Genomic DNA, 11,606 nt, shown 5'->3' with positions numbered 1-11,606 from the left:
GCCAGTCACAGTGGCTTCCACTTCCAAGCTGTGAGCTATGCTAACAACAACAATAGCAATAACAGTAGCCTACAGCTTGCTGCGACTTGTTATTGTGTCAGTTTAACTTAAGTCTAAATTCGTCACAACAAAAAAAACATGGCTTGGTGTGACATTTGACTTTCAACAAGCCACAACAAGAAAGTGACAGTTTATTTATCCAGTTAACGTTAGCGTTCTAAGTAACGTTAAGCATTTGGCTAAAATAGAGAGCGCGACGGATATAGCTAGCTACGGGGATTTTCAAGCAAGGCCTGAAACGGTAACCATACGCGAAAGCCAGGTAACCTCTCCGAGAAAAGAGAAGGCAACGTTAAATTACTGATTTAACTCTAATAGAAGAGCGTGTGTCCTCAAAATGAGAGGTTCTTACGGAGACAAAGATCGAGACCGTGGCCGTGACAGAGGGTAAGCAGCTAGCTAACATTATATCGTGCGAGCTAGCGCAAACTCTACTTGTCATAACAGTTTTTGATGCGTGTGTTGCTATTAACAGTGATAACGTTCCTATTCTAGCACAAAAACGTTTCGTAAAAGCTAACTAAACGATGTGTGTCACGTCGTGTTGCAGGAGCCCTCGTTTCGGGTCCAGCAGAGGCGGCCCACCACCGGGTAGAAAGTTCGGGAACCCCGGGGACCGTTTACGAAAGAAGAGATGGGACCTGGATGAGCTTCCGAAATTTGAAAAGAACTTTTATACTGAACATCCGGAAATCCAGCGAATGAGCCAGGTATTCCCGAAATATCACAGTCTAATCTTCTGATACATCTACCTAATAATGTAAACTTTTGTTTTGGGCATGAAAAGAAGGACTCTACTGTAGTAAACATGCTTTACACTGCAGGTGTTTAGTCTGTCGTTGGTTATCGCTGGTTTTACACACTCTGTTGTTGTCTTGTGTTGTCAGTATGATGTCGAGGAGTATTGCAGGAAGAAAGAAATCACTGTTCGAGGTTCAGGCTGCCCAAAGCCTGTCACTTCCTTCAGTCAGGCCCAGTTTCCCCGTAAGCACATGTATACATGGGTATCTACACATTCACAGCAAATACAACTGCTAAACTAAATCTGTCGTTACAGAAATAACCAGAATATTTCTTTTTCTGCCTCTCCATCTAGAATATGTATTGGATGTACTGATGCAGCAGAATTTCAAGGAGCCCACAGCCATTCAGGCACAAGGTTTCCCTCTGGCCCTCAGCGGGAGAGACATGGTGGGCATTGCTCAGACCGGCTCTGGGAAGACCTTATCGGTGAGACACGTGTCTTCCTCTGCAAAGATGTAATACATAACATACTGGTTAATTACACAGCAGCATAATCCACTGACCTCCCCTCCTCCTTTTGTTTCTTCAGTACCTCCTGCCTGCCATTGTGCACATCAATCATCAGCCCTACTTGGAGCGTGGAGATGGACCCATTGTACGTGAATAGAAAAGACTAATCAAGGAGTAGTCTGCTTTTGGATATCGCAAGATGAATGATATTAAGGCCATCTTAACACAAAATTAAAGTGCTCATATTATGCTCATTTTCAGGTTCATAATTGTATTAGGAGGTTGTACCAGAATAGGATTATGTGTTTTAATTTTCAGAAAACACCATATATTTGTTGTGCTGCACATTGCTGCAGCTCCTCTTTTCACCCTGTGTGTTGAGCTCTCTGTTTTAGCTACAGAGTGAGACCTCTCACTTCTGTTCCATCTTTGTTGGGAGTTGCACATGCGCTGTGCCTAGGTAAGGACTACTAGCCAGTCAGAAGCAGAGTATGAGGGCGTGCCCTGACAGTAGCTAGGTAAGGACTACTAGCCAGTCAGAAGCAGAGTATGAGGGTGTGCCACACTAGCAGCTAGGCGAGCATTATAATGTGTGTTACAAAATGACCCACGTTTGTCTCTGAAGGAAAGGCTGGACTACAATAGAGCTGTTTGGAGCAGTTGGTGAACAGTGTTTTTTGTTGGAGATGGTAAGTCCATTTGGGGTGGACTTTGGGAATTTTATTGTGCAAAACACATAATATGAGCACTTTAAAGGTCCTATGACATGCTGCTTTTTGGATGCTTTTATATAGACCTTAGTGGTCCCCTAATACTGTATCTGAAGTCTCTTTTATATAGGCCTTAGTGGTCCCCTAATACTGTATCTGAAGTCTCTTTTATATAGACCTTAGTGGTCCCCTAATACTGTATCTGAAGTCTCTTTTATATAGACCTTAGTGGTCCCCTAATACTGTATCTGAAGTCTCTTTTATATAGGCCTTAGTGGTCCCCTAATACTGTATCTGAAGTCTCTTTTATATAGGCCTTAGTGGTCCCCTAATACTGTATCTGAAGTCTCTTTTATATAGACCTTAGTGGTCCCCTAATACTGTATCTGAAGTCTCTTTATATAGGCCTTAGTGGTCCCCTAATACTGTATCTGAAGTCTCTTTTATATAGGCCTTAGTGGTCCCCTAATACTGTATCTGAAGTCTCTTTTATATAGGCCTTAGTGGTCCCCTAATACTGTATCTGAAGTCTCTTTTATATAGACCTTAGTGGTCCCCTAATACTGTATCTGAAGTCTCTTTTATATAGGCCTTAGTGGTCCCCTAATACTGTATCTGAAGTCTCTTTTATATAGACCTTAGTGGTCCCCTAATACTGTATCTGAAGTCTCTTTATAGAGGCCTTAGTGGTCCCCTAATACTGTATCTGAAGTCTCTTTTATATAGGCCTTAGTGGTCCCCTAATACTGTATCTGAAGTCTCTTTATATAGACCTTAGTGGTCCCCTAATACTGTATCTGAAGTCTCTTTATATAGACCTTAGTGGTCCCCTAATACTGTATCTGAAGTCTCTTTATATAGACCTTAGAGGTCCCCTAATACTGTATCTGAAGTCTCTTTTATATAGACCTTAGTGGTCCCCTAATACTGTATCTGAAGTCTCTTTCCCGAAATTCAGCCTTGGTGCAGAATTACAGCCACTAGAGCCAGTCCCATAATGAGCTTTCATTAGTATGTGCCATTTCTGTGTCTGTAGCTTTAAATGCTATTGAGGAGAGGGGGGGGTGGCGGTGGGGGGCTTGACCAACTGCCATGCTTCGCTTGTTTTCAAGCCATGATGTCTCTCTCTTTCTCATGGGTGGGCCAAATTCTCTGGGCAGGCAAAGCAGAGAAAGGGGAGGTAACCTTTCCCCTTATGACCTCATAAGGAGAAGATTCCAGATCGGCCCATCTGAGCTTTCATTTTCTCAAAGGCAGAGCAGGATACCCAGGGCTCGGTTTACACCTATCACCATTTCTAGCCACTGGGGGACCATAAGCAGGCTGGGGGAACACATATTAATGTTAAAAAACCTCATAAAGTGACATTTTCATGCCGTGGGACCTTTAAGGCCATCTTAACACAACATTAAAGTGTCAATATACATTAAATAGTGGATTGTTCTGGCCTTATATGTCTGCTCTGCAGTGCTTGGTTCTGGCCCCCACAAGAGAACTGGCGCAGCAGGTCCAGCAGGTGGCATACGACTACGGAAAGTCATCCCGCATCAAAAGCACTTGTGTGTATGGGGGTGCTCCCAAGGGACCTCAAATCAGAGACCTGGAGAGAGGTTAGGAGTATTTACTGTTTGCATTAACACTGTTTTGTGTCACAGTACTATCTAATATATTTATTTATTGTCTTGGTCAGCTATAACAATTGTTTCCGATTGAAATCCACATTAGATTAGTCAGTGATATACTATGTTTGTCTTTCCTAGGTGTTGAGATCTGCATTGCCACTCCAGGTCGTCTGATTGACTTCCTTGAGGCTGGAAAGACCAACCTGCGACGCTGCACATACTTGGTTCTGGATGAAGCCGACCGCATGCTGGATATGGGTTTTGAACCCCAGATTCGCAAGATTCTGGACCAGATCAGGGTAAAGCTCATACATTTGTTTTTTATAGAAAATCTATTAGTGTGTTTTAGCAGCAGTGGAATTCTGGCTTTGACAGCTTATGCATTGTGTTTTAGTGCGTTTTTGCATTAATTTTAGTATCTGTCATTACTTATTTTTGTCTATGTGGTGTGCTCTTTGCTCAGCCCGACAGACAGACCCTGATGTGGAGCGCTACCTGGCCTAAAGAGGTTCGCCAGCTGGCAGAGGACTTTCTGAAAGACTATGTCCAAATCAATATTGGAGCGCTGGAACTCAGTGCCAACCACAACATCCTTCAGATAGTTGACGTCTGTATGGATAGTGAGAAAGACCACAAGTAAGTAAACCGGCCACGGTTTGTTTGGTTTGTATTATTTAGGTCCCTCGTCCTTTTGTTAAATTCCTTGCTTGATTATATTTCTGTTTACTGGATCTCTTTCCCATCCCTTTTAATTCTTAAATTAATGATGGTGGGCTCGTTTTTTGAAGTGATAAGTGAGGTGGATAGACATGTATATAATTTGTAAATATTATAAATCTGGTCATTTATTTTTTTGTTTTCTTTCCTCAGGTTGCTCCAGCTGATGGAGGAGATCATGGCTGAGAAAGAGAACAAGACCATCATCTTTGTGGAGACCAAGAAACGATGTGACGATCTCACACGCAGGATGAGACGTGATGGGTGAGTGATGATAGGGTTCTATACTAGGGGCGGGCATTAGAAACCAGCAATAGCAATAAATGCTGGGATGCTGTACATTTAGGGATGCATGATAAATCTACTCAATATCGATATCGCGATATCACGTTGGGCAATATTATATCGAAAGTGTCGCGATAAGTATGCAATATTTTGTGGAGCGCTGCGTCCCCTCCGTTGGCTGTGTGGCTTAGTTGTGTTTGATTCATTGGTCGGTTACCGTGCCACGTGCACATGTTAGTGCACGTCAGCGCACAGGTCCACTACGTGACAAACACGTGGCGCGTACCACGTGTGTGCATATTTCAACAGAGTGACAGTGTGAGTGAAGAAATAGATAGAGACAACAAAACGGAACGAATCAGAGAAGAGAAAGAAAAGTTGTGTCCTGTTCTCTTTATTTATATATTTTATACTGTCCAACCAGTAGAACACGTCCTGTTCTCTTTATTTATATATTATATACTGTCCAACCAGTAGAACATGTCCTGTTCTGTAGACATGGTCCTTATTTATTTATTCATGTTGGACCAGTCCAGTATGACATATGTCAGTTGAAATAACCCTTGTGTTTTAAGAAAACTTGTTTTATTTGTTATGAATCTATTTTGATGCGTTTTCTCGTCGTAGCATCTGTCCAAATGAACATGAAATTAAATGAATACAGTTTGGTCAACATGTGTAGTAGGGCTGAACGATATGGACAAAATTTCATATCTCGATATTCATGCCAGATATCTCGATATCGATACGATACGATATGACTACGGGTTCAGTGAAAATCAAGCATTTTTCAGAAAAATACTCGATTTCGCGGAGCTCGGATTCAACCTTCATTTTACATTCATTATAGAGTTTTGGAATGGCCACTTGGTTAAAATGTGTTCGGGATGGTAGTTTATAACGCTTGTCCAGCATGCAAACCATTTTTTGAAAGCCCTCTTTTGAGACTGTGTACACGGGTACCATGTCTTTTGCAATGTGATAAGTTATAGCGTCTGTAATGTCTTTATGTCTGGTGGACGTCGACTCATAAGGTGTAACACTACTGAAAGCATCAGCAATCATACTTTGCTTGGGCCTCTTTTGGGATGACTGAGAAGTCCCCGGTGTTTCTCTCATTGTCATACACTCTTCGTGCAGCACATGATGGTGTTGTTTCAGGTGGTGAAACATGTTTGTTGTGCTACCTTTCTTCGTCGCAATTTTCGCCAAGCACGACTTGCACAACACCTCGCTCTGGTTGACATCATCCTTTCTAAATCCAAAATACCTCCAAATAATGGAGGATGATTTACGTTTTGGCACAAAATTAGTTTCTGCATCGCCACCGGCCGCATTATCTTCCGCACTCATGTTACTTTTCTTTCGTTTCGATTTCCCCGCTGTGAATGTCCTGTGTGTGTGCGTCAGTCTCCGTCTCCCTCACTCCTGCCCTTCTATGTTTGTCATTGGCTGGCTTCAGCTGTCGATCCACATGAATTAAGCTTTGTGGTTGGCTGGCCGTAATGGTGCGTTCAAGGGCAATCGTAAAAGTGATTATGGTGACTGCCAGAGCTGTACATGCAGGGCGTGCGCGGAAATCTATCGTTTATATCGTTACTTTTTCGATATTAATATCTTGAATGTTCATATCTAGATATAGATACGATAACGGTATATCGTTCAGCCCTAATGTGTAGCATCTGAACCAGATGTTAGTTGGAACAGGAAGACAGACATTTGATTTTGGGGATTGCGAATGTAAAATCATAGTGATATTAACTGGACAAATCTACATGGTAATTCAAGTGAAAACAGGCTTGTCTCTCTTCTAGATGGCCAGCGATGTGTATTCATGGTGACAAGAGCCAGCCAGAGAGAGACTGGGTGTTAACAGGTACCACAAACATTTGAACAACAGTGACTTCTACAAGCATTTTGTTCCCTTTTCTTTTTTCTCTTTTAAGATGATGTTCAGCTCCTGATCATCTGTTCTTTGTATCTTGTTTTAGAGTTCCGTAGCGGCAAAGCTCCCATCCTCATCGCTACTGACGTGGCCTCACGTGGTTTGGGTATGTCCTGTGTGCTCAAGTGCAAAGCAAATCATTTCCTCAGTATAACCACACACTAATATGGTACACATTTGACCATTTAATATGTATAATAATAATAATAATAATAATAGTAACAATGGTCATTATATAATGATTAGACTTTCCACTGCATGTTTAGTCAAGTAGATTTATGATCAAAAGTTAACCACAAACGCATGTTCTTCCAAAGAACATATGACGCTTCTCAGATAAAATGTGTATCTAAGAAGTATATCCTGTTTGAAGCGTGGTTTCCTGTATGTTCTGTTGAATAATGCATAAAAACAGGAACCTAGGAATAATGTTGAATAAAGTGTGAAGATGTAAGGGGTGAGGCTGGTGAAGCAGCCCCTTACAGGATGGCAGTCAATCTTGAACCTAATTCTATGTTCATTTGTTTTCTTTTCATTTTGTTTTCTTTGTTTTTTTTGTTTTTGTTTCCAAGTCTCTCCTCCGGCAACTAGAAGCACACAGGCCCTCGGGAGCCTGCAGCCGGACTCAGGCATGACAAATCGAAAGCTGACTTGGGGAGAGAGACGGCCTGATTAATCAGTCCCAGACTCAGCCATCTCCGCTGAAAACCTAGAACAGAGCCCACAAACAAAAACTCTCCCCCCCTTCCAGGACACTGTCTGTCTGGGCGACGAGGGGGGGGGGGGGGGGGCGAGCGCGGAGTGCTGCTGGGCTTCTAAATTTGATCCAGGGTCGGGGGCGGCTGTCAGTCGAGAGGGCGAAGAGGGGGGTATGAAGGAGGGTGGGCTCCCCCTCAGCCATGCCATCATCACAGTGACGCACCACTAATTAAATTAACTCAGAGACTCAGACTCAGAGAATTTTTTACATTTTCAGTATTATCGTGTATGTATTCTGATCGGATATGGATTAAGACAGTTCTGCACAGTCCTTGAGGAGATACGTTTCCATTCCCAATATCAAACGTTGGACTAAACTAAACTAAACTAAACTAAAAACGTTAACCTAAATTGGTCCTGCAGATCAGTTTGATAGATCATACTTAACGTTTTGTGAAGCCGAGAAACAGTGGTGCGTTACAAGAAGACAGAGAAAGAGACAACTGCCAGGAAGTGAGGGTGGAAAGCAGCCAAAGCCGGGCTTGGACGGCTATGCTGGAGTCTCCCCTCTGAACTGCCCCCTGATGCCAGCCCCTGACACCCCCCACCACGGCCGGCCTCTCCCTCCGCGGACGTCATGTCTGGTCCTGGCTGGCAGGAGTCCTGGCCTGGAGGAGCCACCTCTCTATAAACGATTTCCCTACCTCCTCTTCCTTTCTGTCCTTTCTTTCACTCAATTTCTCTGCCTCTGTAACACATCACTTCTCTTTTCCCTGCTGTCGTTTTCTCACTCGGTTATCACTTCTCACCCTCTTTTGCTAATTTCTTAAATGTTTCCTTCTGTCTCTCATCCGTCTCTTTTCTCTGCCTCTTTTTACCAACCTTACTCCTTCAACGTCTTATCCTGGTCTTCTATTATCTTCTTGTTGTTTTCTTTAAACCATTGCAGACCCCTGCCCTTTTTGTCCCTTTGCCCCCTATCCCCAAATCTACTGTGTCCTGCTTTCAACTAGTCATAAGGACTAGCGCGAACTGTCAGGACTCACATTCCCTGGCAGAGCCCGCTCTCAGATCCCTCTTACAGAACACATCCACAAGGCTTCTCCTTAGTATCTGTTTCTTGTTACTAAACTTGAAAAGCTGGGCTCGTTGATATCACTGCCACTGGAAGTGACCGTGGAGGCATTTGGAACAAGCCGCTCCAATCAAAGCCTTTCAGAAAAAATCTACCACTGCCACCCCTCTACATCAAGATAATCAAGTTATTTGTCACTGCCACCCACTAATGTAAGAAATGGCAGAATAATTTGTTCTTACAAGAATTTACGATCATTTACATGAATTTAAGATCCTTTACATGAAGGAATCCAGTAAGGCCTCTCCCCACATCACCTTATGCTAAAAAAACGCACAAACTCAGCCGTAATGTCTCCAAAAACGGCATCCCAGCACAGTCCAGCTGGAGCTCTGGCCCGGACAGTTTCCAGCTTTGGGAGTGTTTTGGAGGAGTGGCGAGGTGGTTGAAGGGACTGCTTTTGTCCTGTGCTCTCTCCTCCTACCCCTGCAGACCTCCCAGGACTGGTGATGGGTAAGGGGGGTGTGTGTGGGGGGGGGCATCACTAAATCTCTAATACAGGGTAAGTACCTCAACCCCCCTTCCCCCTTTTTTCCTCCGCCAGCCTTCATCATCATCAGCCCTTTGTCAACTGTAATGAGAAACAGACCTCTAATTTGTTATGAAAAGATATTGTTTCTTAAAAGAACATTTTTCATTTGATTCTCATACCTAAACCATCAGGTCACTGAATCTGTATTTTACACAAGGGTTGCCTGTAGGGTCACTTCTTAAAATTAGTTTTTCCCAAATTCTTCAGCAAACCACTGTAATTTTCTCCATCAATTAATCCAGTTGATCTGTAGCTTTGGCTGCACATTACTTATTTGCATGTGTGCAAGTTACCCTTATTATTACTATAATTTGAAATATAGCTCTCTTGTGTAATTGGCATGGTAAGTAAATTAATTTCTTAATTGTGTATTGTACAAACAGTCTTCCCATTTAACAGGTAAGTGAGTGCTTTCAGAGGAATATAGGTGTCTTGCAGGTATTGTCTGTCTAAAATGTTACCAGTTCCAAAGGCACAAAACTTAAAATTCATGAATGGAGTAAATTGATTGATTCAGTTTTCAAGTTTCGTTCTGACTTTTGTTTTTGTCTTTTCCATCCCTGTAACGGATCCCGTCACACCACCCGTCCTCAACTACTACTGGCTCAAATGTCAAAAAGATGTGGAGGATGTCAAGTTTGTCATCAATTATGACTATCCCAACTCATCGGAGGACTACATCCATCGCATCGGTCGTACGGCCCGCAGCACCAACAAAGGCACCGCCTACACCTTCTTCACTCCGGGGAACCTCCGCCAGGCCCGCGACCTGATCCGGGTGCTGGAGGAGGCCCGCCAGGCCATCAATCCCAAACTGCTGCAGCTGGTTGATACTGGACGGGGAGGAGGCGGAGGGGGTGAGAGGCACTTTCTGCTGGATTAGATGACATCATACTTTACATGGTGGCTAAATAACTTAGCTGCTGAGATCTCACCATCAAAGAGGAATCAGTTTTGACATTTTTGGGGGGGGAATTCTAGTTTTCGTCTTTCCTAATGTCTTTAGTATGAGGGTATTGTGAAAGATGCCATACAACAGCTTAATTGAACATGAAATACTTGACTGATAGAGAGGTAGTTGTTAGTCAAACATAGCAGTTTGATTGCTGTTTGTGCTCCCTCTCTCTTCCCTTTTTTTTTTTTTTTACCTCCAGGTGGCCGTCTTCGTTTTCGTGGCAGCTCCAATTCTAACAATCCCAACCTGATGTACCAGGACACGTGTGACCGGCGAATGCGTTCTGTGGGTGGAGGTGGCAGCAGCGCCAAGGACAGCCGCGGCAGCAGCAGCAGCTATGGCCGCGACAGCCGAGATAGCCGCGGAGGAAGCAGCCGGGACCGGGAACGCTCCTCCTCATCTTCCTCGTCTCACAGGGATCGCAGCAGCAGGGACGGAGGACGCAGCTACGGCTCCAGCTCCAGCTCCAGCTCCAGCTCATACGACCAGTATCAGAATAACAGCAGCAGCAGCAGCAGTCAGTACAGCAGCTCTAGGGGCAGCTCTGGGTCAGGGGGCGGTGGAGTAGGGCAGGTCCCACCTTCTTCAGCCGGCCCCCAGCCTCTAATGGCCAAGCAGTTCAACCCTCCCCAGCCCATGATGGGCCTGATGGGGCACTCGCCGTTCCAGTTCGCTCCTCCACAGCCACCCCCTCCATCAGGCAGAAAGTAATGCGATCTGTGCATCAGTCATACTCACTCACTCACTCACTCACTCACTCACACAGGTTTGTGGCACTATCTTTGTGGGGACCCGTCATTGACATAATGCATTCCCTAGCCCCTTACCCTAACCTTAACCATCACAACTAAATACCTAACCTTAACCCTTACCCTAACCTAATTCTATCCCTAACCCTCAGACAGCCCTTTAAAGTTGTGGGGTCCAGCATTTTGGCCCCATAAAGCTGTCGGGACCCCACAAGTAGGCTGGACTCCTGGTTTTTGGACCCCACGAATATAATTAAACAAGAACACACACACACACACGCAAACGATATGGAATAATTTAGACTGGTTCCCAGTTTGTTTATTAGCTGGGCAACGCCTTTAGTTTTGGACTCTTTATTAATCAACATTAATTATTTAGTGTGACAGAAGCTTGTCTGTGTCATGGTCTTCAAAAAAATCCTTTGGTACAAACATGCTGTTTTTGTAGTGTGAGCTGTCATAGGATTTGTGAAGTATCAGATTTTCCCCTTTAGGTGTATCACAGGTAGGTGCTGAAGTTAATTCTTGTGTAAAAGCTTGTTTCTGTTTTAGGTTCAATATCTTTATTTTTGTGTTTGTAAGCTACAAGATTAATTTGAATTGATTAAAGGAAAATATGGAGATCCTGGTGTAGTTTGAGCACAATTAGGATGCTTTGTTTTCCTTCTTTTGAACATGTAGATACGTAGATATTAATTTTGGCTATACTGAGGCAACTCTGGGGCTTTTTGTATCCATGGCAGCAGTTAAAGTGAGACAAGTGTGTTTACAGAGACTCTACTGTAGATTACCTTATTCAGTTAATTACCAGTGTGGGCAAGTCTTTGAAGCAGTGATGGATTGAGATTTTCCTAGCAAATACTAAGTCCCATTTTTACAGTTTAATAAAGCTCTACAATGTATCACTGTGTGGTCTTGAAATCCTTGACACTAAAATCCATGG

The 11,606-nt window shown here is 43.6% G+C and overlaps 1 protein-coding gene across 2 annotated transcripts; it reads left to right on the top strand.

Moving 5' to 3' along the window:
- The first annotated feature begins 12 nt into the window (after nucleotides 1–12).
- On the top strand, nucleotides 13–11,565 carry LOC116065340 (probable ATP-dependent RNA helicase DDX17). Of its 2 annotated transcripts, none has more exons than XM_031320810.2 (14): nucleotides 13–447; nucleotides 611–770; nucleotides 948–1,044; nucleotides 1,157–1,290; nucleotides 1,394–1,459; nucleotides 3,493–3,634; nucleotides 3,785–3,945; nucleotides 4,110–4,282; nucleotides 4,517–4,627; nucleotides 6,463–6,524; nucleotides 6,640–6,699; nucleotides 9,580–9,816; nucleotides 10,114–10,669; nucleotides 10,936–11,565. In XM_031320810.2, exons 1-13 carry the CDS (start codon nucleotides 398–400, stop codon nucleotides 10,623–10,625), a joined length of 1,965 nt encoding a protein of 654 aa, XP_031176670.1. In that variant the 5' UTR covers nucleotides 13–397; the 3' UTR covers nucleotides 10,626–10,669; nucleotides 10,936–11,565. The 2 variants fall into 2 exon arrangements, with proteins under 2 accessions (XP_031176670.1, XP_031176671.1); XM_031320811.2 differs by having other exon boundaries at nucleotides 10,114–10,654; nucleotides 10,947–11,313.
- The last annotated feature ends 41 nt before the right edge of the window (nucleotides 11,566–11,606 follow it).

The sequence above is a fragment of the Sander lucioperca genome, chromosome 21, assembly GCF_008315115.2.
Source record: "Sander lucioperca isolate FBNREF2018 chromosome 21, SLUC_FBN_1.2, whole genome shotgun sequence".
In the NCBI taxonomy this organism is placed as follows: Eukaryota; Metazoa; Chordata; class Actinopteri; order Perciformes; family Percidae; genus Sander; species Sander lucioperca.
This window is presented reverse-complemented; position numbering and strand designations above follow the sequence as displayed.

Bases quoted from the DNA above. Each gene is read 5' to 3' on its own strand.
- LOC116065340 (XM_031320810.2), top strand. From the start codon at position 398: ATGAGAGGTTCTTACGGAGACAAAGATCGAGACCGTGGCCGTGACAGA. The intron at 771-947 runs GTATTCCCGAAA...TTGTGTTGTCAG, and splicing joins AAATCCAGCGAATGAGCCAG to TATGATGTCGAGGAGTATTG. The intron at 6,525-6,639 runs GTACCACAAACA...ATCTTGTTTTAG, and splicing joins GAGAGACTGGGTGTTAACAG to AGTTCCGTAGCGGCAAAGCT.